The following is a 23,164-nucleotide window of genomic DNA, read 5'->3' on the forward strand; positions in this document are numbered from 1 at the left end:
GCTCCGCTCGCTGGGCAGATGTGAAGGCTCACACACGTAGTTAAGACGCTATGTACGCGCCTGGGAGTGCACGGCGGCACCCGCGACGCGCCGTCGGTGACTTTCGCCCCGACGCTTCCCTCGAACGTGGACCTCGAGTTGAGGGCGTCGTGGCGGCGGCGGAAACCCTGCTATTGGCTGAGCGCGCTAGTTCATCGCTTTCTGCCGTCCCTTTCACAGCGCTGGCGCCCCTCCTCCCCCGACTTCCCTCGTTCTCCCTCCTCCTCTCCCTTCCGCACTCTCGAGCTCAACCTCGACGACCCGCACGCTCTCGCACCTCTCAACAGACTCTATCAGACACTACACGCGCAGCATGGCGTCCAGGATGTTGCTGCTCGGCGCAGCCGGCGGTCTTGGACTCTACTTCCGACCTCTCCAGGCGCAGCTCACGACGTACACCCAGCACGCCGGCATGTCTGCCTGGCTCCTCGGCGCCGGAATTGCCGTCATTGCGCTCTCAAGCTTCGCGAGGGAGCTGGTCACGGCTTGGACGTTCGCGTGGAACTGCTTCTTTCAGCCGTTGGGCAAGAACGCGTCGCAGGAGGGCAGGCTGAACAGGTTCTACCAAGGCCAGGCTGCGGTGCGTACGAACCCAAGTCCAACCCTCACGCGACAAGCGCTGACCAGCGGTTCCATATCAAGATCTACGACAAGACCCGTTCCAAGCTCCTTCGCGGCAGGACCACGATGTTGAAGCTTTCGGCGGCTCATTTGCGCGAGCAGCGTCGCAAGAACCCGAACAAGCGCCTCATCTGGCTCGACATCGGTGGCGGTACGGGTTGGAACGTTGAGGAGATGGACAAGGCGGGTCTCCAGTCGCTCTTCACGTCGCGGAGACGAGACGAGCTGACCCTCTGTTGCGCAAACGCAGTACTTCCCCATCAAGGAGTTCGACGCTGTCTATGTCCTCGATCTCTGCGGCCCTCTCCTCGAAGTCTCGCGAAAGCGCTTCGCGGCGCGAGGTTGGAAGAACGTGCAGTGCCTTCTCCAGGACGCGACGCACTTCGTCCTGCCTGAGTGGACCGAGGAAGGACTCGGCGAGGAAGGCGGACTTGACTTCGTCACGATGAGCTACTCGCTCAGGTGGGTCGCCTTCCTCCTCGACCAGCGCATGAGGAGCTGACTCTTGGTTTCTCGCCCGCAGCATGATGCCCGACCACCTTACCCTTCTCGACCGAGTCGAGCGCTTCCTCCACCCGTCGGGCCTCTTCTCCGTCTGCGACTTCTACGTTTCCGCCCGTGAGACGACTTCGGTCGCCGGCGTTATCGGCGATGTCACCTCCCGCCAGTGCTCCTGGCTGACGCGGTGGTTCTGGCTCCACTGGTTCGAGCTGGACCACGTCGACCTGCACCCCTCGCGCCGCCAGTACCTCGAGCACCGCTTGTGAGCCCGATTAGCTCGAAGCCCGCGAGGCAACGAGCTGACACGCCTTCTCATGCAGCGCGACGATCAAGTCGTTCAACGCGCGTAACGGCTTCGTACTTCCCGGCTTGATTCGCATTCCCTAGTGAGCCGCCCCGGCAGACTTCCAGTCCGCTTCGCGCTGATCCTCCCCTCCAGCTACGTCTCGCTTCACACGTCCCGCCGCGTGGACACGTCTTCCGCCAACCAGGCCTATGAGATCGACGCCGGCAACACGATCTCCGCGTCGCCCTCGCCTCTGCTCATGCCGACTCTTTCGCGCCAGGCCAGCACCAACGAGATCCCCGACCTCGCTCTCGGCGTCTCGGCCGCTCTCTCTCGCTCGCGCTCCCGCTCTTCGGCGAGCAAGCCGAAGCAGCGCGTCAACCGCGCTTACTCGCGCTCAAGCGACAACAGCGACAAGAGCGACAGCGTCCGCATCGACATTGCGCCCGAGTTGCAGCTCTCCGCCTTCCACTACGGCTACCGCCACTGGCGCGTGCCCTACATCGATGACCCCGTCCACCACGAGTTCCGCACGTTCACCTATGCTTTCGCATGGGAGGACCCGCGTGTCGACATGGAGCACCTCAAGATCAACAAGGACGACTCGGTTCTCTGCATTACGTCGGGCGGCTGCAACGCGTGAGTCTCGCTTGTTTCTTGATACGCGAACTCGCGGCTAACGCCTTACGCAAATTCGCAGCTTGCACTGTAAGTCGTCCATGCGCTACGAGCCTTCTCTCGGCCTTACTGACCTTCGTCGCGCGCAGACGCAATCGAGGCCCAGCCTCGCCGCATCCACACGGTCGACTTCAATCCGTGCCAGGGCCACGTCCTCGAGCTCAAGCTCGCCTGCATCTACGCCCTCGAGTACGACGACTTTTGGCTTGTGAGTGCTGCCTCAAGGCGTAATTGCTTCCCGGGGGTTGGAGTACGGAAGTCGCTTACACATCTCACTCGCTTGCAGCTCTTCGGCGAGGGCCGACACCCCAACTTCCGCGAGCTCCTCGACTCGAAGCTCTCGCCTTTCCTCACCTCGCATGCCTACCAGTACTGGCGCAAGAACGACCACATGTTCGACTCTGCCTTCTACATGCGCGGCTAGTGAGTCTCGCGGAACGTGGCGTTTGGCATTCAGCAGCGACTGACCGTCTCGCTCGCAGCTCCGGCCACGCCCTTCGCCTCGCGTACTGGGCACTTCGCATCACGGGCATGTACGGCTCAGTCCACAAGATGTGCGCCGCGCCTACTCTCGAAGAGCAGCGCCGCATCTGGACGAGCCGGATCCGCCCCATCATCCTCTCCGCCTTCATCCGCAAGGTCTTCCTCGCCAACCCGATCTTCCAGTGGAACTCGCTCGGCGTCCCCATCAACCAGGCGCGCGTCTTCCTCAAGGAGACGACGACTTCGCAGTTCGCCATCGACGCGCTCGACCCGATCGGCCTCAACTCGCACGTTGCGAAGGACAACTACTTCGTGCGTTCCCTCTCGCTCCTCTATCGCCACTCCCGCTGACGCGGCGTGCTCGCGTCGACAGTACCAACTCTGCCTCGAGGCGAAGTACACCAAGGACTCGTGCCCGCTCTACCTCACCCGCGAAGGTTTCGAGAAGCTCAAGCAGAACGACGGTGCCGCGCTCGACTGCTTCCGCCTCCACACCGACTCCATCATGAACGTGATGAACCGTCTTGGCAAGGACTCGTTGACAATCGCCATCATCATGGACTTGCAAGATTGTGCGCTTCGCCCTTCCCGCTGTCCGACGACTCTCACTCACCTCGCGTCTCTCGCGCTCGCGCAGGGTTCCCCAACACCGTCGACTCGCCTCCGGCGCGGGGTTCGAAGCCCTGCGAGCTGACGCAGACGATCCGCACCCTCCGCAACGCGCTCAAGCCGAACGGCCGCGTCTTCTTCCGCTCGGCCGGCCAGGAACCGTGGTACCTCGAACTGTACCGCCGCGAGGGCTTCAAGGTCGAGTGCATCCACAAGCGTCCGATCGGCGGCAAGATCCCGATTGACCGCGTCAACATGTGAGTTCTACTCTTTTTCCGCTTCTCCTCGCTGTTACTGACCTTCTCGCGCTCTGCAGGTACGCGAGCTTCTACTGCGCGACCAAGAAGTAGTAGACCGCACGCCGCCCTATACCGCCTGCATCTGTCTATTCCCCTCCTTTCCTTGGGGCGAGCAGGCTTGCCCGCCCACCTTTTGCCTTCTCTCCCGTCTCTCTCCTCATCGTCTCTCGCAGTGTCCGATCTACAAACCCCTCCCGTGAAGTGCAGTGCCAAAAAGTCGTTGTACCGAGCAAAGTTCCGACAACGTTGAGAAGACGACACGACGATTCTATTGCTGCGAGAGTCTACGAGCACAACATGAATGCTACTGCTACAACAAGGGATACCAGCGCGATGCGAGGGATGCTCATCGAGAGAGACGCGGTGCTGGACGGAGGAGCGAACTGAGCGGCCATCGCGAGGTCGGAGTACAGGGCGTTGCAGCTGCGCATGCTCAACAGGTTCGTCACGTCGATCCCAGCGCCACAGAAAGGCTTCGAAACTCACTAGACGTTCCCCCACCGATCCGCCGCGCGTTTATGCAGGTCACTCCCCTTGACATCCCCTCCCAACCTCTGCGAACTCGGCACATCCACCGTGACTCCATACGCCGCCGACCCCGTCCCCCCACTCGGCGACCCATCGCTATTCTTCGGACACGTCCACCCCAGGAAAGGCGGACAGCGCGCTTCGACTAGGTAGCAGATATCGAGGCAGGGTGGGGTTTCGGTATAAGGGAAGGGGGACTGGGCGAGGAGGTTGGAGCGTGTGGGGCGGTAGGTCGAGTTGAAGAGGGTTGGGAAGGTGGTGGAGAGATTGGAGGGGCCGAAGAGTGGCGTGCGGGAGGCGAAGGGGTCGGTGCGGATGAGCGAGGTTTCGTATTGCGCGGGGATGGCGTAAGAGGGGAGAGAGTCGCCCGCTGCGAGAGTCGTGTCGTTCAGAGTCGCATTCGACGGCGCATCCGTACACCGCGGCATCGTCATCGCGCAAATGTAGTCGCGGTAAGCGTTGATGCAGTCTTGGCAGGTTGAAACGACCGAGTACCGGCCCATCTCGTCCGAGCCGCAGGGGAAGGTCGTCATGGTACGAGTGAAGTTGGCCAAGAAGGCCGAGATGGACGAGTTGAAGAAGGAGATGAGGGATGGGGTGTCGAGCGAGGCGGGAGCGGGGACGGAGTAGGCGACCGAGGGACAGACATCGATGTCGTAGACAAGTCGACACGAGTCGGCTGCGCAACCATCCGTTAGCCAACTCACAGCTGAAGAAGCGAGACTCGACGCACTACTCTTGGTTGCGAAGAACACCGGGTCCCACACACGCGTCTGATTCGCCCCTCCTCCATCCGCCATCGTCCCGTTCTCCACCAACCAAGCCGTATAATTCGCACCCCTGTCGAGCCCGTCCACCAAAAACTGCGTCCTCGTCCCGCCCGCAGGCCAACCCCTCGTCGTCGTGCTCGTATTGGTGTTCGACGCCGTCGCGACCGACTGGCCTGCCATACTCCGCACGAAGCACTTGGACCTCGACAATGCGAGTGAGAGGCTGTTGGTCGGCGCGACGATGGCTTGATAAGACGGCGCTTGATTGCCCGTCCATTTCGCGGTTGAAAGAAGGACGGAACTCAGATCCGTGTCCTCCGTTCTCAGACCCGCCCGCCCGCGCGCAACGTAAGGCGGATCCGCCGTCCCGGAGCTGACATCCAACTCGAATTGCCACTGTCCGTTTACAGGCGAGTCGGGGTCGAGGACTCTGGACAGGTCAGGCGCGAAAACCGCAACATAGATCCCTCCTCCTCCCTCGTTCACCTCCAGCGTAACATTCGCATACCCATACTCCAGCTTACTCGTAGCGAGCGACTCGCCGCGATTGAAGACATCGTCTGGAGTCGAAGCGTTCGAGGGGTGAGGTTGGATATTGGGAGTGGAGGAGACGTAGAGGAGTGTGTCGAGTACGGGGGGGAGGAGGAAGGAGGTGTTTTGTGCGAGGGAGGAAGGGATAGAGCAGAGTGAGAGGGAGATGTAGATGGGTGGATTGGGCGAGGACGAAGAGGGGAGGAAGTAGGTTGCTGAACCGGCTGGGTCGAGGGTGATCGTGGTCGTGGAGGGGTCGGTGAGGGTCGTCACGCTTTGTGCGGCTGCCTGCGTCGATGAGAGGCCGAGCAAGACGAGCGAAGTGAGGAGGGAGATGAGCGGGAAGCCCGAGAGTCGTGGTGGACGCCGGCGGTAGTTGGTCGGCCTGCGTATCCGCGAGAGCATGTTGCAGTCTAGCTTCGGTCTCTTGAGCGTGCGAACGAGCGTTGTCGAGGGAGAAGAGCGAGGTCAACCCTGGCGCCGTGCACAGCCCCCTCTCGCTCAACGACGACCACGACAAAGACAAGTTCGAAGCGTGGCAATACGACTGTCTTGCAGGAACTCAGAGAACAGATGTCCATCGGGAGAAGGAGGAGAAGTCTTGACGACGGAGCCGTATATCACAAGTCGAGCGAGGCGAGAGGGCGAGGACGAAGAAGAGAGGGGCGACTATTGCGCCTTGAGGATCCACGAGTCTTCCTCCTCGGGCTGGTGCGCAACGAGCGAGGTCAGCGGAAGCCCGGAGGAGAGTCGCGCGAACGCACCTTGAACTTGAGCAACGCGGCAAGGTGCGCATACTCGGGGTCGTTCTGGCGGAGATCAAACAGCCTAAGCTGGAACTGTTGACCGTTCGCCAGCTCATCCTTCCTCCTCTGCCTCTCGGCATTCTCCAACGCCCCCTTGGCCACACTAGCCGCGTTGTAATCTCCGCTCCGAATCCCATCCGCAACGGCCTTCCAAGCCCTTCGAGACTCGTATTCGCCCTGCTGCTCGACGGGCTTGACGCTGATGGGCTCCCTCATCCCTTCCTCCCCCGCATCAAGGAACACAGTCCCCTCCCTCCCCTCCTTCGAAGGCTTGACAAATTTGCTCTCGCCCGTCCACGTCCCCGTAATCGTATAGAGCGTCGGACCACCCGGACCGGTCGTAATAGTCGTCGTGTGAGAGTGCGACGTGCCAGTCACCCATCCGGCGCCAGAGTACTTGATCGTCGAGGTGAGGCCGTGAGAACCTTGGATGTAGGACGTCTCGGTCAACTCGACGTAGGGCTTGCCCGTCCACAACCCCTCAATCTTGAGCTTGGGAAGCGTGACAAGATACGCTGCGAGCCCAACAACATCAGCACCTCCCTTCTCTTCCCCTTTGCGAAGGGAAGCGCACGCACACTCAGTCGACCCATCACCCAGCTTGACCCTCAGGATCCCATGTCCAACCTGCTTGACGCTGATCATCCGCGCCGAGAAACTTGTCTTTTGCGCACAGTTGCCTTCGAAGACGATGCCGCGCTTCTTGTTCTCGAGGTGGTAGGCTGTGCGACGAGCGTCAGCGAGGACCGTGAGGGCGGAGCGAAGAGCGAGGGGCTACGCGAGGAGGAAAGGGGAAAAGGGACGAACCAGTGATAGGCGGGTGGTGCGAGACTTGTTCAACGGTGAGGACGAGCTCGCCGTTGTCCCACGAGCCGAGGAACTGCTCGCCGAGGAAGCTGTGTGTCCGATCTCGTCAGTACCTCGCTAGTCGGAAGGACAAGGTGAGGCGAGGGAGACGAACGGGTTGAGAGGCTTCTTCTCCGACCCCTACGCACGCACGCCCAGAAAACCACATCAGCTCCCCATCAAACGCTCAATGAAGAACGGCCGAGACTTACAGTCTCCTTCTCCCTCCTCGTAAACTGCCCACTAAGCGTGCTCAAAAACCATTTCGTGACCCTCAACTGACGGTCTTCGGGGGTCTTTCCGTCTGCGATCGAGGTGAAGAGGTCTTTCGGTTCGCCCCAGTAGGCTGTGTGGCGCGTTTCGTCAGCAGGAGGAGGAGGAGGATGAAGAGGAGGGAGGGAAGGACGGACAGGGGAATTCGGAGAGCGAGGTTGGGGAGAGCTGCGGGGCCAGCTTGCGTCAGTACAGAAAGTGGATGAGGGAAGGGTGGGGACGCACGATGAAAGGCGGAGCGGTCAGGCCGGACAAGTCGCCCGAGAAGGACGCGAGAGACTTGAGGAAGCTGGTCCATCCTGCGTCGACGCGAGCGAAGTTCGTCAGTCCCTTCTCCTGTCCTGCAGCAGTGTGCTCGTCCCGCCTGCGACCTGAAGAGCCAGCGAGTCCGTTCCTCTCGCTTGACGACCGACGAGCACCCCATGCCGGACTGAGCGGCGAGTCCCCACCTTCCCTACTCCACTCCAGCCCTTCCGTCCGCAAACCCTTACGCCCCTGCTCCAACTCCATCACGCCGCAAGCTCCACACATCCCCCACGAGCTCCGGCGCGTTGCGAGGCGACGTCGGGAGTTCGGTGGAGGGGGATGGGGATGGAACGAGTCCTCGTCGACAGTCGGATCGAGTGCAGCGGGAAGCTCACCAGACTTTTGTGCTGCGGGCACGTTTGCTGCTTCGTCTGACATGGCTGGGCTGTGTGTGCGAGGGGAGCGAGAGTGAATGACGATGAGGCGACGAGAGGGGAGGGGGTCGCTCTCTTCGAGGGGTGTTTGCCTGTGCTTGCTGGTGATGTGTGATGTTCTCACGAGTGCAATGAGGCTGTCCCGGCTGTAACAGAGTGGGTTGAAGGTGTAAGTTGTGGTTGTAATGAGCTGAATACAAACTCGAGTTGTAATGAGTTGAAGCGTCTGCCTGCGAGTGCGCCTGCTCGCGCTCTCTCTCGCTGCGCCCGCACACATCGCCTCCCCCGTGAGCCCAACTCGCCTGGCGCTGTCCTTTGCACCCTCACTCACCCTGTCCTCGCCTCGCAGTCACTCACTCACGCTCTCTCACTCAATCTCGTGAGTCCACTCGCTCGCCGTCCAGCCTCTCGCGTCGTCAGCAACCCCCCCTCCCTCCCTCGCTGCCCTCTCACAAAGCAGCCCCACCTCGCTCGTGCACGCCTCACACCCACTCTAGCCCTCTCGCGCGCGTATCGTTCCCTCCAACCACTCGTTCGACGCGCCCACGTGCTCTCGACAACCCACGCGAAGCGCGAGGTTGAACGAGCGAGGCCGGTGGTCGACCCCTCCGACCACAACACACAACAAACCCTCGTCTCACCTCGCTGACCCTCTCGCTCTCGCGGAAACAGTCAAAACAATGCCCAAGGAGTCCAAGCCCCGCGCGACCAAGGCTGCCACCGGCGGCCGTGCCAAGAAGGACCCTAACGCGCCCGTCTGTCCCTCCCCTCCATTCCTCCTCGCCGGACGCGTATTGACCCTCGCGCGCGCGTATCGTTGTGGAAAACAGAAGCGCCCCCTCTCGGCATACATGCACTTCTCTCAGGACCAGCGCTCGGTCGTCAAGGAGGAGAACCCCGATGTCACTTTCGGTGCGTTTCCCTCCCTCGCGCGTCTGTCTCGCTTGGTTCGCGTATTGATTGACGAGTGTGTGCGACCCCGATAGGCGAGATTGGCAAGATCCTCGGTGCCAAGTGGAAGGAGCTCCCCGAGGACGAGCGCAAGGTGCGTGTTCTCCCTCCCTCGCGCTCTCCCTCGCCGAACGCGTTCGACTGACTCGCTCTCGCTTTCGGTGTCGACAACAGCCCTACGAGGAGAAAGCCTCGGCCGACAAGTCGCGCTACGAGAAGGAGAAGGCAGCCTACGACGTTCGTCTCCCATCCCTCTTCCCTTCCCCTCCCTTCCGTCCCTGACTCACTCTCACTCGTCCGTGTGCGTGTGCGCAGGCCGAGAACCCCGACGCCGCAGCCGCCGCCAAGCCCGCGAAGAAGAAGGCCACGAAGAAGGCCAAGAAGGTTGAGAGTGAGGACGAGGACGACGCGGCGGATGCGGTTGACGAGGACGACGATGAGTAAATTCGCGCTCTCCTCTCCTCGAACCTCTCACCCTCTCTCTCGCTTGATACCCGCTGTGTACCCCCTTTGAAGAGACTTCACCTGTGTGTCGTTCTACACCCTTCCCTCTACCTTTCCTCCCGTTCGGTTAGTAGCAGTAGCTCAGTCGTTGTGTGTATGTTGGTGTCGGAGGAGGTGGTGGTGAAAGACTCGGTTGTGCTACTGTTCCTTCTTCGTCTTTGGCGACGAGCGAGCGTTGGGACAAAGGAAGCGTGAAAGCGAGGGCTCGTGGACGGTAAGGTACATAGGGTAACGAAGAGCTGTTGCAGGCTATCATAGAGAGGCGCGGAAAGACGAAGCGAGACGAGCGCAGACTGATCTACTCTCTTCTCTTCTTCCTCGCGCTCGCCTCGTCTCGCTCGCGCACTCGCCACACTCGTAGGACGCACAACGAACCTCCGAATAACATCCACCAACGCAACGCGAGCTCCCTCGCCTCGCCTAGCTACTTCTGAGAAGCCACCGCCAACTCCGCGTCCCTCTCCTTCCTCCTCTCAATCGCCGTCCGCAATCCCAACTGTCCCCAATCATCAGCATACTCTGAGAGAAGGAAAGGGGAGGAAGGCAACGCACCTCGTATCCCAACACCCCGCAACCCGCGATATACCCTTTCACAACAGGCGCCGTGACGCTCTTATGCCTGAACTCCTCCCTTGCATATCTACCATGCCTCCATCGTCAGTATCCCGGGGAGGAGAGGGGAGAGGAGGAGGGGACAGACACGTTCGAGATGTGCACTTCGATGACGGGAGAGTCGCAGGCGTCTATGGCGTCGCGCAGGGCGTAGGAGTAGTGTGCCCAGGCGCCTGGTTGGACCTTTCCTAGTCAGTTGGAAGGGAGGAGGAGGAAGAGAGGAGGGGGACGGACCGGGGTTCATGATTACTCCGCCGAGGCAGCGGGAGTAATGGATCTGCGCGCACCGCTCATCCCGATCAGTTCCTCTCGACGCTGCTGGCACGGATTCTCGGAAGGGGCAAGGGAGTGAAGGTGCAAACGCACCAACTGGCACATCTCGCCCTCATAATCCGTCTGCGCACACACAATCTCGACACCCAACTCCTTCCCCAACTGCGTGACGCGTTCTTCAATCTGCGCGAGGGTAGTCGTGCCGTACCTGTTTTCCCATCCCATCAGCTCGCGAAGGGAGGAGGAACGGAGGGAAGGGGGACAGAACTGCTTTGCATCGCGTTTGCCGAAGAGGGCGTGGTTGACTCCTGACAACAAAAGGAACTGTTTTCCCTTCTCCGTCAGCGAGAGGAAGAAGGGAGCGTAGAGGGAAGGAAAGGGAGGGGACAGACGGTCTTTGGGTCGTTGGGCTTGTCGAGCGCTTCGCTGGGGTCGACTTTGGTGATCCGTCGGACGCCGGCGGAGGTCTGTCGAGGGATTCGCGAGGTTCGTCAGTGAAAGGAGCGAGGAGTGGAGGAGGGGAGGGAGGGAAAGCGAATCGAGGGAGCAGGGAGAGAGAGGAGGGAGACGGACGGTGGTGAATTCGGTGGGCATGGTGAGCAGCGTAGAACAGACGTAGACAGGTAGCGAGAGCGTCAGAAGGAGAACAGCGAGGCAGCGGAGTGAGGAAGAGCGGACGAAGCCAGGAGCGAGGAGCGCGGGCGGGGGCTTTGAAAGTTGAGCGCGCCCGAGAGGGTGACGTGGCATTACAAGCAGGATCACAAACTCGGTTGTAATCGAGTTGTAATCGATTCCGGCTACCGAGCGACCGGCAAACGACAGCTTCGCCTCGCTACCTCGACTCGCAGCGATGGACTCGCTGTCAGCCCATTACTGCACGCTACAAGCACACACTTCGACAGCACTCGCCTCACCCGCTCTCTGGACCGCGCTCGTCGACTCCCTCCCCGGACCCGACCGCGACGACCCGCCGACCTGCCTCGCGCTCGCTCTCGCACCGAGGCATGCCAGGTCTGCGCGAGGGAAGGAGTTGAGGACGGTGGTTGTGCGCGCGAGGGAGGCGAGCAAGCAGGAGATGAGGGACGCCGGCGAGGTGCGTTTTCTGGGACCGTCTGGCGTCCCGGCTCATCCAGCAGCCCGAACTGACTCGCAGGATGATGCGGGCCAACAGGACTTGCCAGAGAACGTCTTGCTCCTTCCGACGCGACTCGTCCAGGCGCACCCAGCAGTCTTCACCCGCCGGTCCTCCTCATCCCCCACCTCCGCCTCTCCTCCCTCCCTCTCCCTAAGCATAGCGCAAGCGCTCCCGCTCACCTCCGCGATCTTCCTCTCACTCGACTCGACGTCCTACACGAACGCCTCAGACAAGTCAGGGCGACTCGAGACGCTCCTCGCAGAAAAAGAAGCGGATCTTGTTCGTGAGGGCGATGTGGTGCACTTGCCTGGTGTTGGGCGTTGGAAAGTCGCCGTGACGGAACCGCTGCTGCAGGGCGCGTTCGTCAAGGGAAAGACGAGGTTGCTTGTTCTGCCGCCCGCAGATGGCGGAGCCCAGGAGGACGAAGCGGTCGACGCGGGCTTGGTGGATGGGACAGACGCGTCCGAGGAGGACGACCTACTCGACTTCGACATCGACGACTCGTTCCTCGCCTCCTCCGTCCTTCCTTCCCGCCGCGCGCACGCAACACCCCTCACGTCTCCCCTTCCCTCCTCCGCCGGTGTAAACGGGAAGAGCTTCCCTCTCATCGAGCCCCCTCCCACCACTCACTCCGGCACATCCATCTCAGCCCTCCCACTTTCTCTCCCTGTCCCGGCCGACGCGCTCACCCCTCCGCCAGACGCAGACGAAGACGACCTCCCTCATGCGCTGGCTTCGACGGCTGATTTGGGACGGCTGGGGCTCTTCAGTGGAGACTGGGCTTTGGTGGAACCTGCGAACGCGGTCGGCGGAGAGGAGGAGCAGAAGGACGAAGATAGGGGACGGCTTGTGAGGGTGTTCGCGGGTGAAGGGTTGCTGTACGGACGAGAGGCAGTTGCGTGAGTCGCGGGTCAGTTACGATGTTTGCCCGTGAGCTGACGCGCTTTCAATAGGTCCTCCATCTCGACACTCTATCTTCCCCCGCCTCTGCTCTTCAACCTCCTCGGTCCCTCCTCTCTCTCCTCGACGCCCTCCTCCCCCTCCTCTCTCACCCTCCACCCGGCTCCTCTGCTCTCCCCAATCCTCCCCCTCCCCTTCCCCACCGCCTCCTCAGTAACCATCTCACGCCTCGCCTCCCCTCACTCAGTAAACAAACTCTACCAGCCGCTCTTCCTCGAGGGGTTGAAGGAGTATTTCTCTGGGAGGAGGAGGGCGGTCAAGAGGGGTGATGTGATTGCTGTCGGGATTGACGAGGAGAAGGTTAGGTACGTCGGGGAGGGGAAGGGTGAGGCGGTTGAAGAGGACTTTGAGTGCGTTCCTCCACCATGCCTTGCTCGCCATGTTGCTTACTCGAGTGGGCGCCCACAGTTTGCCAGACGAATCCGCCGCCCCGACAGCCGTCGTTCACTTCCTCATCACCTCTCTCTCAGTCGACGCATCTACCTCCTCCTCCGCACCAACAGGCGACTTTGACCTCGACCGCCGCCTCGAAGACGGCTTGCTCGGATGCTTTGTGGACCCGAAGGTGACCAAGTTGTTGCAGACGGGCGTCGAGAGGGGACGGGTGCCGGATGATGCGGGATGGCTTGGGATTGGTGCGTCCATTCCCTGCGTCTCGAGAAGCGCATCTTTTGACGAAGAGTATGTGTGTCTGCAGAATCCTCTCCGACCGTCCCCCTCGCGCCCGACTCGCTTCTCGGCACCCCAACCCCAGCCTCAAAGCTCTACGACTTCCTCCTCTCCTCCCTCACCCCGCGCGCCTCCACCTACTCCCTCCCCCTCACAGTCCTGCTCAAAGGCTCCCTGGGAAGCGGCAAACGAACTCTCATCCGCTCCGTTGCCCGTCGAGCCGGTGTTGGACTCCTCGAGTTGGATTGCTTTGATTTGCTTGGGGAGAGCGATGCGAAGACGGAGGGACGCCTCAGGGCGCTGGCGGTGGATAAGGCGCTGGCTTGTGCGCCGGTGGTGTTGGTGTTGAGGAATGTCGAGGCATTGGCCAGGAAGAGTCAGGCGATGGAGACAGGGCAGGGTGAGTTCGCTCGAGACGTTCTCAGCCGATTCGGTGGGCTGCCAATCCTTCTGTCCAGCTTGCTGATTCGAGTTTTCGGTCAAATCGCAGAACCGCCTATGACGACCGTCCTCCGAGACTGCTTCGCGACGATCCGGGACGGCTGGAAAGCGAGCGGTCACCCGGTCGTCGTGGTCGCTACGACGACAGACGTCGAGAAGGTCCCGACGGGCGTCCTCGGCTTGTTCAAGGAGGAGATCGGCATCCAGGTGCGTCCCGTCGCACTGAACCCTTTTCATCTGTCGCTGACGCTCACATTTCGTCGCAGGCCCCGGCAGAACCCGAGCGACTCGCCATCCTGCGAAACCTCACCGCCTCGGACATCATCTCCCCCGACGTTTCTCTCCGCTCGCTCGCAGTCCAAACCGCCGCACTCGTCGCCAATGACCTGGTCGACCTCGTCCGCCGCGCCCGCGCAGCCGCAGCCGAGCGGGTTCTCGAGCTCGCTTCCTCGACCGACGCGACGACGAGTCTGAGCGACATCGCCCACGCCGGCGTAGCGCTCACCTCTCTCGACTTCAATTCCGCGCTCGACAAAGCTCGCTCGGCGTACTCGGAGAGTATCGGCGCGCCCAAGATCCCGAATGTCACGTGGGACGATGTTGGTGGACTGGCGAATGTCAAGAGCGACATTCTTGATACGATTCAGTTGCCGCTTGAGCACCCGGAGTTGTTTGCGGACGGGCTCAAGAAGCGCAGTGGTCTGTTCCTCCGCTCTCGTGCATTCACGCGAGATCAATGGCTGACGGTTCGCGCTCCGCACAGGTATCCTCCTCTACGGCCCACCGGGGACGGGCAAGACTCTCCTCGCGAAAGCGGTCGCGACCTCGTGCTCTCTCAACTTCTTCTCCGTCAAGGGTCCCGAGCTGCTCAACATGTACATCGGCGAATCGGAAGCGAACGTCCGTCGAGTCTTCCAGCGCGCGAGGGACGCCAAACCCTGCGTCGTCTTCATGGACGAGCTGGACTCGGTTGCGCCGAAGCGTGGGAACCAAGGTGATTCGGGTGGCGTGATGGATCGGATTGTGAGTCAGTTGCTGGCGGAGTTGGATGGCATGAGCGAGGGGAAGGGAGGGAACGACGTCTTCGTTATTGGCGCGACCAACCGACCGGACTTGCTCGACCCTGCATTGCTGCGACCTGGACGGTGCGTTCGAACGTTCTTTCGTAATACGGTAGCATTCGCTAACGCCCCCGCGCCAACAGCTTCGACCGCATGCTCTACCTCGGCGTTTCCAACACTCACCAAGCACAACTCAACATCATTCAAGCCCTGACGCGCAAGTTCAAGCTCGCGCCCGAGACGGACCTCGCCAAACTCGCCGAAAAGTGCTCGTTCAACCTCACCGGCGCCGACTTTTATGCGTTGTGTTCGGACGCGATGCTCAAGGCTATGACGAGGAAGGCGGAGGTGGTGGATAAGCGGATAGGTTCGTCGTGATCTCTCCGTTTCGTGGCGAGAAAGACGAGCTCACACTGGTGGCGCTCGCAGCGGAACTGAATGCCCAGCCGCCGTACTCGACGGGCGAGTCTCCGCTGCTCACGCCGCAGTACTACCTCGCCGAGATGGCGACGCCAGCCGAGATCGAGGTGCTTGTCGCCCAGCAAGACTTTGACGCCGCTCTCGCCGAGGTGCGCTCTCTCGCAGTCGTCATTTGCACAAGCATGACTGACGCTTCCACGGTTCACAGCTCGTGCCGTCCGTCTCGCAAGCCGAGATGCTCCACTACAAGACTGTCCAGCAGCGCTTCTCCGCCGAGACGATGAACAGCGACGACAACCTTGCCGCGAAGGAGAAGAAGGAGGCAGCGCCCGTCCCTTCGCCTTCGCCCTCGCTTCCGCAACTTCCGGCCGCCATCCCCGGTCCCTTCAAGCCGAACGGAATCGTCAAGGGTCCTGTCGAAAAGGTCGTCCCGAACGGTCTCGTCGTTGACGGCGTGCAGGACGTGGTTGACCCTGAGGAGGAGGAGAAGCGACGGAAGCGACGGGCGGCCAAGGGCAAGGGCAAGGCGCGGGCGGAATAAATCGCATAGCAGTCAAGCGCAGTAATCGAGTCTGTAAGGGATGTTGTAACCTTGTGTTGACTTCGGGAGACTCGGCCGCAAGTCGGCGGAGTTGGCGGGAGCGGGACGAGCGGATCTGGCTTGCCCCTTCTCTCCCTTCGCTCACCTTCGCCTGACAGCGCCAAAGCACCGCTCACTGCACTCGCTGCACGCACACACGCTTATCAAGACCGAACTCAGCTGCCCACGCGCCGTCGTCCGCTCTTCCTCCGCTCCTCTCCTCGCTATCTCGACTTTCGCCCTTCCATCACCCCTCACTGCTCAACTAGTCGCCAGGATGGTTCATCTCGCTGTTGCAAAGTGTGCGTGTGCTTCCTCGTCCTCCCGAACCCTGCCAAGCGCTGACCTGCTGTACTTCGCCTTCAGACGGCAAGGCCGCTGTTCGCGTCTCCCGCATCGTTCGTCACCCTGACGGCAAGCACGACTTTGTCGAGTACATCGTCAGGTGCTTGGTGGAGGGGTGCGTCGCCTCCATCATTCGGAAAACGGGTCAACGATCGCTGATTCTCCTCCTTGCAGCGACGTTGCTCGGGCGTGGACGCACTCGGACAATGCGCCCATCGTGGCGACGGACTCGATCGTTCGTATTAATCGCTACTACGTGCCGCATATTTTCCTGACATCCCCCTCGCAGAAAAACACCGTCAACATCTTCGCAAAGACCTCGCCTCACGTCCTCCAGCCCGAATCTTTCGCTCTGCACCTCGGCCTCCACTTTGTCACCAAATACGTGCGTTGAGCAGCAGGTACTACGGTTTGAAGCGGGAGAGACTGATACTTTCGCCTCGACAGGCCCACCTGAACCGCTGCTCGGTCGACATTGTCCAGCTCAAGTGGAGCCGCATCCAGGTCAACGGCCAGCCGCACAAGCACTCGTTCGTCCGCGACGGCGACGAGAAGCGAACAGTCTCGGTCGTCGTCGACGCGACCAAGGGCAAGAACGCTCTCACCGCGACTTGCCAGGGCGGCATCACGGGCTTGCTCTGCCTCAAGACGACGGAGTCGGCATTTGAAGGCTACGTCTTTGACGAGTACACGACCCTCAAGCCCGTCGACGACCGCATCTTCTCCACCGCCGTCGACTGCACCTACACGATCCCGATCTCTCCCTCTGCTCTCTCCATCTCCGCACTCCCCAAGCTCGGCATCGACTTTGACAAGATCTACAAGTCGGTCGTCGATACGACGCTTGAAATCTTTGCGACGCATAATTCGGCGAGCGTGCAGGCGACGCTTTACAACATGTGCGAGAAGGTCCTCAACGACAACAAGGAGGTCAGCGACATCAAGTACGAGTTGCCCAACAAGGTGAGTTGCACGCATCGAGCTTGTCGCTGAAACCGCCGCTGATCCAATGCCGACGCAGCACTACATCGCGCCCGACCTCTCCTTCTTCAAGCTCAAGAACACGGACCCGAAGGACGCAGAGGTCTTCACTCCTGGTACGTCAAGGGCATAGCCAGATCCTGCGTCACATCGGCTGACTCTGTTTGCATTGTCTCCGTCGCTCCTTCCTCCGTTCTCTCTTTCCCTTCTGTCCCTCCACTCGCCTCTACCCACGCAGTCGATGCCCCGAGCGGCCACATCATCGGTCTCGTCACTCGCGAGCCGAAGGCCAAGCTCTAGACACCTCTCCGAAGCCATCTCGCCCATCCTCCCCCCCTAGTCTCTGTCGATTGTCCTGGGATCTGTAGCTGTTAGATTTGGTTGAGTGGACTTCTTGCATTGTGTGCGTATCCAGCAGCCCGCGACTGCGGGTAAAGCGGAAGAGAGGAGCGAGGCAGTCCGCGAGACCGATTCGGCGAGAGAGAGGCAGGCTCAAGTCAGCCTCGAGCTGGGCGCCCTTCTCTCGCACTGTAGTTCGGTTGAAACGCCAGCGTTACAAGCGTACATCGCATACCATCTCGCCGCTCTGTGCCTCTCCACCCCGCTCCTCGCGCTCTCATCGCTTGGGCTGCCCCTTCCTCTCCTTCGGGAACTGCAGCGGAACCTTGAGCGTCGCCTTCTTGCTCTTCGCGGCTTCGGCAGCACTCGATGCGCGGCCTGTCGCGACGAGTTTCTCGCGGTCGGCGGCGGACGGGGCGATCAGTTGGCAGCCGAGGGAGCGGAAGAGTTCGCCGACGCTGTGAGCGAGTGGTCCGCGTCAGCGCCCCTTGTAAGGGAAGGATGAAGAGGAGAGGAGGCAGGGGACTCGCCGCTTCGTGCCCATTCCGAGATCGTTGGCCATGGTGTCGACGTCGGTACTCCATCCGTCAAGTCTGAGCGCCACGACAAGCATGTACGTCAAGAGCTTAAGCTCCATCGTCGTCGTGACCTTCCTCGCGTCCTCTCCTCCCGCTCCGCCCTTCACCTTCTCCGTGTACCGCTCAAGCAACGCATCCACAACCGCATTCGACGGATTACCCAGCCTCTCGACCAGTTTCGTCCGGTCGATAAGTTGGCCTGGTCGAGCCGTATTGCGGAACTGGAAGAGGTGCGAGAGGTGCACGACGAGGCGGAGGCGTCCGCGGTCGCGCTTCGAGGGGTTCGGGACGTTTCCCTCTGCCGATGCGCGAGAAGGGAGGAGTTGGCGCATCTTTGTCGAGATGAAATCCGAGCGGCGGTAGGGCAACATGTCACGCCGAGCCTTGAAGTCGGGCGCAGAGATCAAGTCTCCGAGGGGGACGGCGTTGAGTTCGGCTTGGGAGACGACAGCGTCCATGTCGTACACTTCGCCAGGCGACTTGGCGTCCTTGTTGTACGGCGGGATGGGTCGCTTCTCATTCGCCTCGTCCTCGATGGTCTGCATCGAAGGGAGGTTGCCCGCCGCCGCCTGAATCGACAACGTCAGGTGATCCTTCAATCCCGCGACTTCCGATCCGACGCCGAACGACGTCTCGTTCAACTTGTTACGCTCCTGTGCGCGCAACTGCTTGATAGCCTTCTTCGTACCGAACGTCGAGCCGAGCGCGGCGCGTTGAGCGGCGATGAGCTGTGCGGCGGATTGCGAGGCGGGAGCGGACTTGAGCGATTTGACGGTCGGGGTGAAGGTGTGCAGGGGTGCGGCGTGAAGGGTCAGGATGTTGGTGCGGGGGTTGCGGACGCCGAGCATGTACCTGCGAAAGCAAAGGACGAGGTCAATTCGGTCCGTTCACGCCCACAACACTCCTGCCTGAACTCACTGGACTGAGTATCCCTCTCCCTCGCCATGCTCGTCCACTCCAAGCTGGTTCCGACTCTCAAACTCGACGTCGTCCGTCTCGGCCGCGAGGACCGCCTGCTGGCGCTTCCTGCCGTCGCCTCCCGTGACCTCTCCCGACTTTGTGTAGAGCGTGTACGGCGTCTTTGAGGGTGGTTGGGCCGAGGGGAACAGAGCTGCATTCCCACGAGAGGCGTGTCAGCGAGGTGTGGCCGGTTTGAGCGAGGAAAAGGAGCGCGCACCGAGAGCGGGTTGAGGAGCGTTGGCGGGGTTGGCGGCAAGCTGTACCTCGATAGCCTGGCCCTGCAAGCCCTTCTGCCTCTTCCTCGCAGCCGAATCAGCCATTGTGAGCGTGGGAGAGCGAGTTGTTCAGGTCGAGGACTTGCTCGAGCTGTGCAAGCGACGCATAGACTCGCCGTCGACCGCAAAGTGGGCTGACAAGGGGCGGGACAGCGTGGACAGTGCGTGTACAGGCTACTCCAACACGCCAAACACCGTGCGCTCCCTTCAAACCGCCTCGATCGGACCCGCTTCTCCTCCTCACCCACTCACATCCCGACACACAGCGACCAACTCGCCCTCGCAGCGCTCTGATGGTCTCGCCTGCCCCCGTGTCTCCCTACTATCCGACTCCACAGTCTCCAGGCGCTCGCAGCGCTACACCGGGTGCAGTTATGAAGGAGGGAATGCCGGTCGACATGGACGCACCGATGCAGCAGGCAGGGGAAACGCTGTCCGGCCAGGCAAACGCGCGCGAGTATGGCTCTGCGAATGGCAAGCTACATGCCGAGCCTGTCGGTTCGCTCCCTGGTGCGTTTGTCGTCTCGCTTCAGGATTGCGCTCTCGTCTCGCTCGACATCGCACATGTGCTGATTCGCTCACTGCTCGCGCGGCTTGCTTCGACTACCGTACAGACGCCGACATGCAAGAGCTGGACGGTGTTAAGTCGGAGTCTGTCCCGTGAGTCCTGCTCGCTGACCTGTTGACCCCCGTCTCGGAGCAGCCGACCTGATGACTTGCCGCCACCCACGCAGCGCGCTTCCGACACCCACAGCAGACGCTCCAGCACCTCCATTCCCCTCTTCGAGCGCCGTGAAAGCCGAAGCGGAGCCTATCGACGACTTGACCATTTTCGCCGCCTCCGCCCCGAACGCCCCGCTCGCCAACCTCGACCGCAAGCCCTCGCTCTCAAGCATGTTGACCGCCTCAGCCTCAGCTTCAACTCGCTCTCCATCACCTCACAAGCGCGAAGGGTCGACTCCCTCGGCGAACGGCGACCGGAAACCGTCTCTCCCCCCGCCCTATCCTTTTGCGAGCACCTCGGCTTCTGTCGACGAGATTGATCGGAAACAGGCTTTCTCGCCGGCTGCGTCTGGGTCGGGAGGGTCGACGCCTGCGCGCAGTGGGAGCGGGAGCGGGGAAGGCGATGAGGAGGAGGAGGAGGTGGTCAAGCCGGGACGGGGACGGGGAAAGGGCAAGAAGAAGAAGGTTGAAGTCGAGCCGCAGCTGATTGGGCACTTGCCGCTGGCGGAGGAAGATGTGCGTCTTTCGCTTGCTCCGACACGGTCGCGATGGCGAAACTGACTGCTTTTGTGGGTACGCAGGCGGCCAAGACGTATACCGAGCTCGAGGGGTGCACGTACTACAGCAAGGCGCTCGGAGACGTGCCGTACTACGATCCCGACGCTTCGCGCTGCGATTGCAGCTGGAACACCTCGACTCGTGCGTCGAGTCCCGCGCTCACTTGAGCTGAGCTGACTTTGCGAACGGAGACCAGGCGAACCGGATGCGGACGAAGCGTGCGGAGAACACTCGAATTGCGTCAACAGGATGATGCAAATCGAGTGCTTGATGGGCGACTGTCGGTGTGGGCGGCATTGTCAGAACCAGCGGTTCGTCCGTTTCCCTCAACTCGATTCCGGAGCAGGACTGATGGCCAAACGTGCGCGACAGGTTCCAGAAGAGGCAGTACGCGCCGATCGAGATTGTGCAGACGGAGAAGAAGGGGTTCGGAGTGCGGGCTGGAGCAGACATCTCAGCGTGCGTCGCCTTTCTCCCCTCTCCACCTGCACCAGGCTGACGGGCCGTGCTTCGCAGAGACACGTTCGTCTACGAGTACGTCGGCGAGGTCATCGGTCCCCAGCCTTTCCAGCGCAAGATGAAAGAGTACGCGAACGAGGGCATCAAGCACTTCTACTTTATGGCTCTCGACCGCGACGTCGTGCGTCTCCTCCCTCCTCATCCACCCTCAAACTAAGCTAACGAGCGAGTGCGGCGCAGTTCATCGACGCGACGAAGAAAGGCGGAAAGGGTCGCTTCCTCAACCACTCTTGCAACCCCAATTGCGTCGTCGCCAAATGGACTGTCGGTCGTAAGATGCGCATGGGGATCTTCACGAAGCGCGATATCAAGATGCACGAGGAGCTGACGTTCAACTACAACGTTGATCGCTATGGGTGCGTCCGTCCGCTCGTCGGCGAGCCGGTCGTTCGGGCTGCGAGCTGATCGAGAGTGGAGCCCTTGATGCACAGACACGTCGCGCAAGAATGCTACTGCGGCGAACCGAACTGCGTCGGCTACATCGGTGGCAAGACGCAGACCGACCTCGGCGGAATGGACGATCTCTACATCGACGGTGCGCTCCTCTCCCTCGCGCCTTCGATTTTCGAGGTAGCTGACAAGGTTGTGAGCAGCTCTCGGTATCACGGAGGAAGTCGAGGCGCTCGGTCTCAAGGGGTCAAAGAAGAAGAAGGGCAAGAAGCTGGACGAGGACTTTACGGTGCGCTCCTCCTTTCGTTCTACAACGCTGCGACTTCCACTCACCCTTCGCCATCCGCAGCCCACACTGCATCCTGTCCAGCTCGAGGAGGTCCCGAAGGTCTCGGCTGCGATTCGTCAAGCGCTCCAGACGAGGCGGATTCTCGAGAAGCTCCTACAACGTGTTGCGGTGCGTTCCGGCTATGCTCAGTAACGCGAGGGCACGCTGACGATGACTGCGTGCGCAGATGACGACGGACGACGAGGTGCAGCGGAACTTGATGCGCTTGCACGGTCTCAACTTGATGAACAATGTCTTGCGCGAGTACCCTTCCGACATTCACGTCATCACGCTCGTACGTGCGCGCTCCAACCCTTTTCCGGAGCTCCAAGCTGACGCTGCGCTCGGTCGAGACAGGACCTCGAGATCCTCTCGCGCTGGAAGCTGCAAACTCGCAACAAGATCGAGTCGTCCAAGATCGAGGAGAACGTCCAGAAGTGTCTCGCAGTCGAGGACGACAAGGTCAAGACGCTTGCGGGCGACTTGCTCACGGCTTGGGGAGACTTGCAGCTCGGGTATCGGATCCCGAAGGCGATGACTGTGCGTCGCGTTGTGTCTCCCGCTTCGCTTCCTGCCCGATCGCTGATATTGGTTGATGCGCAGGACGGCATCGAAGACCCCGAACGCAAGCGCTCGTCGACGTTCGACCTTGAGCAGATCGCCAAGCGTGCGCGGATCGAGCACGAGGCGAGCAAGGCGGAGGATGAGCGGCCACGCTTCGTCATGCCGACCGCCAACAATAATCTCAGCCTCGCTCGTCCGCCACCGTACAAGGGCAAGTTGCCCGAGGGATGGGAACCGCAGTGGGAGCGCCAGCTCGACGCCTACGTCTTCCGCAACGTTCACACGGGCGAGATGCAGCGCGAGATCCCGTATCAGCCTGCACGATCTCACGCCGTCGCTCCGCGCTATGCCGCACCGCTCGATGCGAACGAGCTGATTGCGCAGGCTGAGCGTGCGGCGCAGGAGGCGAAGGAGGCGGAGGAACGGCGAGTTGCGGAGGAGAAGGCTGCGCGGGAGGCGGCAGCGCGCGAGAAGGAGGAGCAGCGCAAGAGGGAGAAGGAGGAGAAGGTCAGGCAGCAGAAGGACAAGCGCGTCATGGGCCTCTTCTCGAACGTCGTCGTCGCCACGATGAGCAAGTACAAGGCGCATTTCGACTCGGAGACGTTCAAGAAGCGTGCGCGCGAGGTGCGTGGGCTGTCCATGACTGTTGCTGTGCTCGAACTAACCGGTTCTTGCGATTTCGGCAGGTCACCGAGATCCTCATCGAGAAGGAGAAGAAGCGCCCCTCGTATGAGTCTGAAGCGTACGACTCGCTCGCGCCGGAGAAGGAGTCCAAGGTCAAGTCGTTTGTCAAGGACTGGGTCAAGAAGCTCCTCGAGCGCCGCAAGTCGAGCTCGGCGCGGCCGCCCTCGTCCTCCTCAAGCTCGCAAACGCCCAAACGACCTGAAGCCTCCGGCACGCCCAAACCCGCTTTGACGCCCGCCGACGTCGACATGCCCTTCGCGCTACCGCAGACGAACGGTCACTCGAACGGGAACGGCGCGCAGAGCGGGACTTCTCCTGGCACTCCGCCTCTTCCTCGCAGCTGAGGCGTCTGTAGCTCTTCCCG

At 61.4% G+C, this 23,164-nt stretch overlaps 9 protein-coding genes across 9 annotated transcripts; 5 read left to right on the forward strand and 4 right to left on the reverse strand.

The window, feature by feature from the left end:
• Positions 1–352: 352 nt before the first annotated feature.
• On the forward strand, positions 353–3,567 carry RHTO_03325 (betaine lipid synthase; the record flags this gene model as incomplete). The annotated part of the gene is made up of 13 exons (XM_016416996.1): positions 353–619; positions 667–825; positions 911–1,122; positions 1,184–1,423; positions 1,482–1,547; positions 1,601–2,086; positions 2,148–2,155; positions 2,215–2,333; positions 2,412–2,548; positions 2,608–2,920; positions 2,982–3,180; positions 3,246–3,474; positions 3,534–3,567. The coding sequence occupies 13 exons, from the start codon at positions 353–355 to the stop codon at positions 3,565–3,567; spliced, it is 2,469 nt and encodes an 822-aa protein (XP_016271525.1).
• Positions 3,568–3,800: 233 nt separating this feature from the next.
• On the reverse strand, positions 3,801–5,750 carry RHTO_03326 (calcium channel subunit Mid1; the record flags this gene model as incomplete). The annotated part of the gene is made up of 3 exons (XM_016416997.1): positions 3,801–3,939; positions 4,003–4,723; positions 4,778–5,750. The coding sequence occupies 3 exons, from the start codon at positions 5,748–5,750 to the stop codon at positions 3,801–3,803; spliced, it is 1,833 nt and encodes a 610-aa protein (XP_016271526.1).
• Positions 5,751–6,014: 264 nt separating this feature from the next.
• Positions 6,015–7,954, reverse strand: RHTO_03327 (oxysterol-binding protein; the record flags this gene model as incomplete). Its single annotated transcript, XM_016416998.1, has 9 exons — positions 6,015–6,053; positions 6,110–6,666; positions 6,748–6,873; positions 6,959–7,047; positions 7,113–7,138; positions 7,210–7,343; positions 7,408–7,438; positions 7,496–7,569; positions 7,912–7,954. 9 exons carry the CDS (start codon positions 7,952–7,954, stop codon positions 6,015–6,017), a joined length of 1,119 nt encoding a protein of 372 aa, XP_016271527.1.
• A 676-nt stretch (positions 7,955–8,630) lies between these two features.
• On the forward strand, positions 8,631–9,345 carry RHTO_03328 (nucleosome binding protein (Nhp6a); the record flags this gene model as incomplete). Its single annotated transcript, XM_016416999.1, has 5 exons — positions 8,631–8,705; positions 8,781–8,862; positions 8,937–8,995; positions 9,076–9,138; positions 9,217–9,345. 5 exons carry the CDS (start codon positions 8,631–8,633, stop codon positions 9,343–9,345), a joined length of 408 nt encoding a protein of 135 aa, XP_016271528.1.
• A 484-nt stretch (positions 9,346–9,829) lies between these two features.
• RHTO_03329 (3-dehydroquinate dehydratase) lies at positions 9,830–10,884 on the reverse strand (the record flags this gene model as incomplete). Its single annotated transcript, XM_016417000.1, has 8 exons — positions 9,830–9,901; positions 9,958–10,045; positions 10,106–10,190; positions 10,252–10,294; positions 10,384–10,498; positions 10,559–10,614; positions 10,683–10,757; positions 10,864–10,884. The coding sequence occupies 8 exons, from the start codon at positions 10,882–10,884 to the stop codon at positions 9,830–9,832; spliced, it is 555 nt and encodes a 184-aa protein (XP_016271529.1).
• A 256-nt stretch (positions 10,885–11,140) lies between these two features.
• On the forward strand, positions 11,141–15,517 carry RHTO_03330 (peroxisomal biogenesis factor 6; the record flags this gene model as incomplete). The annotated part of the gene is made up of 11 exons (XM_016417001.1): positions 11,141–11,383; positions 11,444–12,324; positions 12,379–12,735; positions 12,794–13,020; positions 13,083–13,454; positions 13,545–13,702; positions 13,762–14,194; positions 14,259–14,640; positions 14,700–14,923; positions 14,986–15,125; positions 15,185–15,517. 11 exons carry the CDS (start codon positions 11,141–11,143, stop codon positions 15,515–15,517), a joined length of 3,750 nt encoding a protein of 1,249 aa, XP_016271530.1.
• Positions 15,518–15,833: 316 nt separating this feature from the next.
• On the forward strand, positions 15,834–17,182 carry RHTO_03331 (urate oxidase; the record flags this gene model as incomplete). The annotated part of the gene is made up of 7 exons (XM_016417002.1): positions 15,834–15,858; positions 15,923–16,016; positions 16,076–16,136; positions 16,191–16,286; positions 16,349–16,864; positions 16,923–16,998; positions 17,121–17,182. The coding sequence occupies 7 exons, from the start codon at positions 15,834–15,836 to the stop codon at positions 17,180–17,182; spliced, it is 930 nt and encodes a 309-aa protein (XP_016271531.1).
• A 316-nt stretch (positions 17,183–17,498) lies between these two features.
• RHTO_03332 (DNA-directed RNA polymerase I subunit RPA49) lies at positions 17,499–19,079 on the reverse strand (the record flags this gene model as incomplete). Its single annotated transcript, XM_016417003.1, has 4 exons — positions 17,499–17,679; positions 17,839–18,651; positions 18,718–18,910; positions 18,977–19,079. 4 exons carry the CDS (start codon positions 19,077–19,079, stop codon positions 17,499–17,501), a joined length of 1,290 nt encoding a protein of 429 aa, XP_016271532.1.
• Positions 19,080–19,327: 248 nt separating this feature from the next.
• Positions 19,328–23,144, forward strand: RHTO_03333 (histone-lysine N-methyltransferase SETD2; the record flags this gene model as incomplete). The annotated part of the gene is made up of 15 exons (XM_016417004.1): positions 19,328–19,544; positions 19,649–19,694; positions 19,769–20,273; positions 20,339–20,456; positions 20,512–20,626; positions 20,688–20,774; positions 20,832–20,955; positions 21,015–21,190; positions 21,266–21,369; positions 21,428–21,513; positions 21,574–21,681; positions 21,740–21,847; positions 21,910–22,092; positions 22,156–22,740; positions 22,803–23,144. The coding sequence occupies 15 exons, from the start codon at positions 19,328–19,330 to the stop codon at positions 23,142–23,144; spliced, it is 2,904 nt and encodes a 967-aa protein (XP_016271533.1).
• Positions 23,145–23,164: the final 20 nt, after the last annotated feature.

Source organism: Rhodotorula toruloides, assembly GCF_000320785.1.
Source record: "Rhodotorula toruloides NP11 unplaced genomic scaffold Scaffold20, whole genome shotgun sequence".
Lineage (NCBI taxonomy): Eukaryota > Fungi > Basidiomycota > Microbotryomycetes > Sporidiobolales > Sporidiobolaceae > Rhodotorula > Rhodotorula toruloides.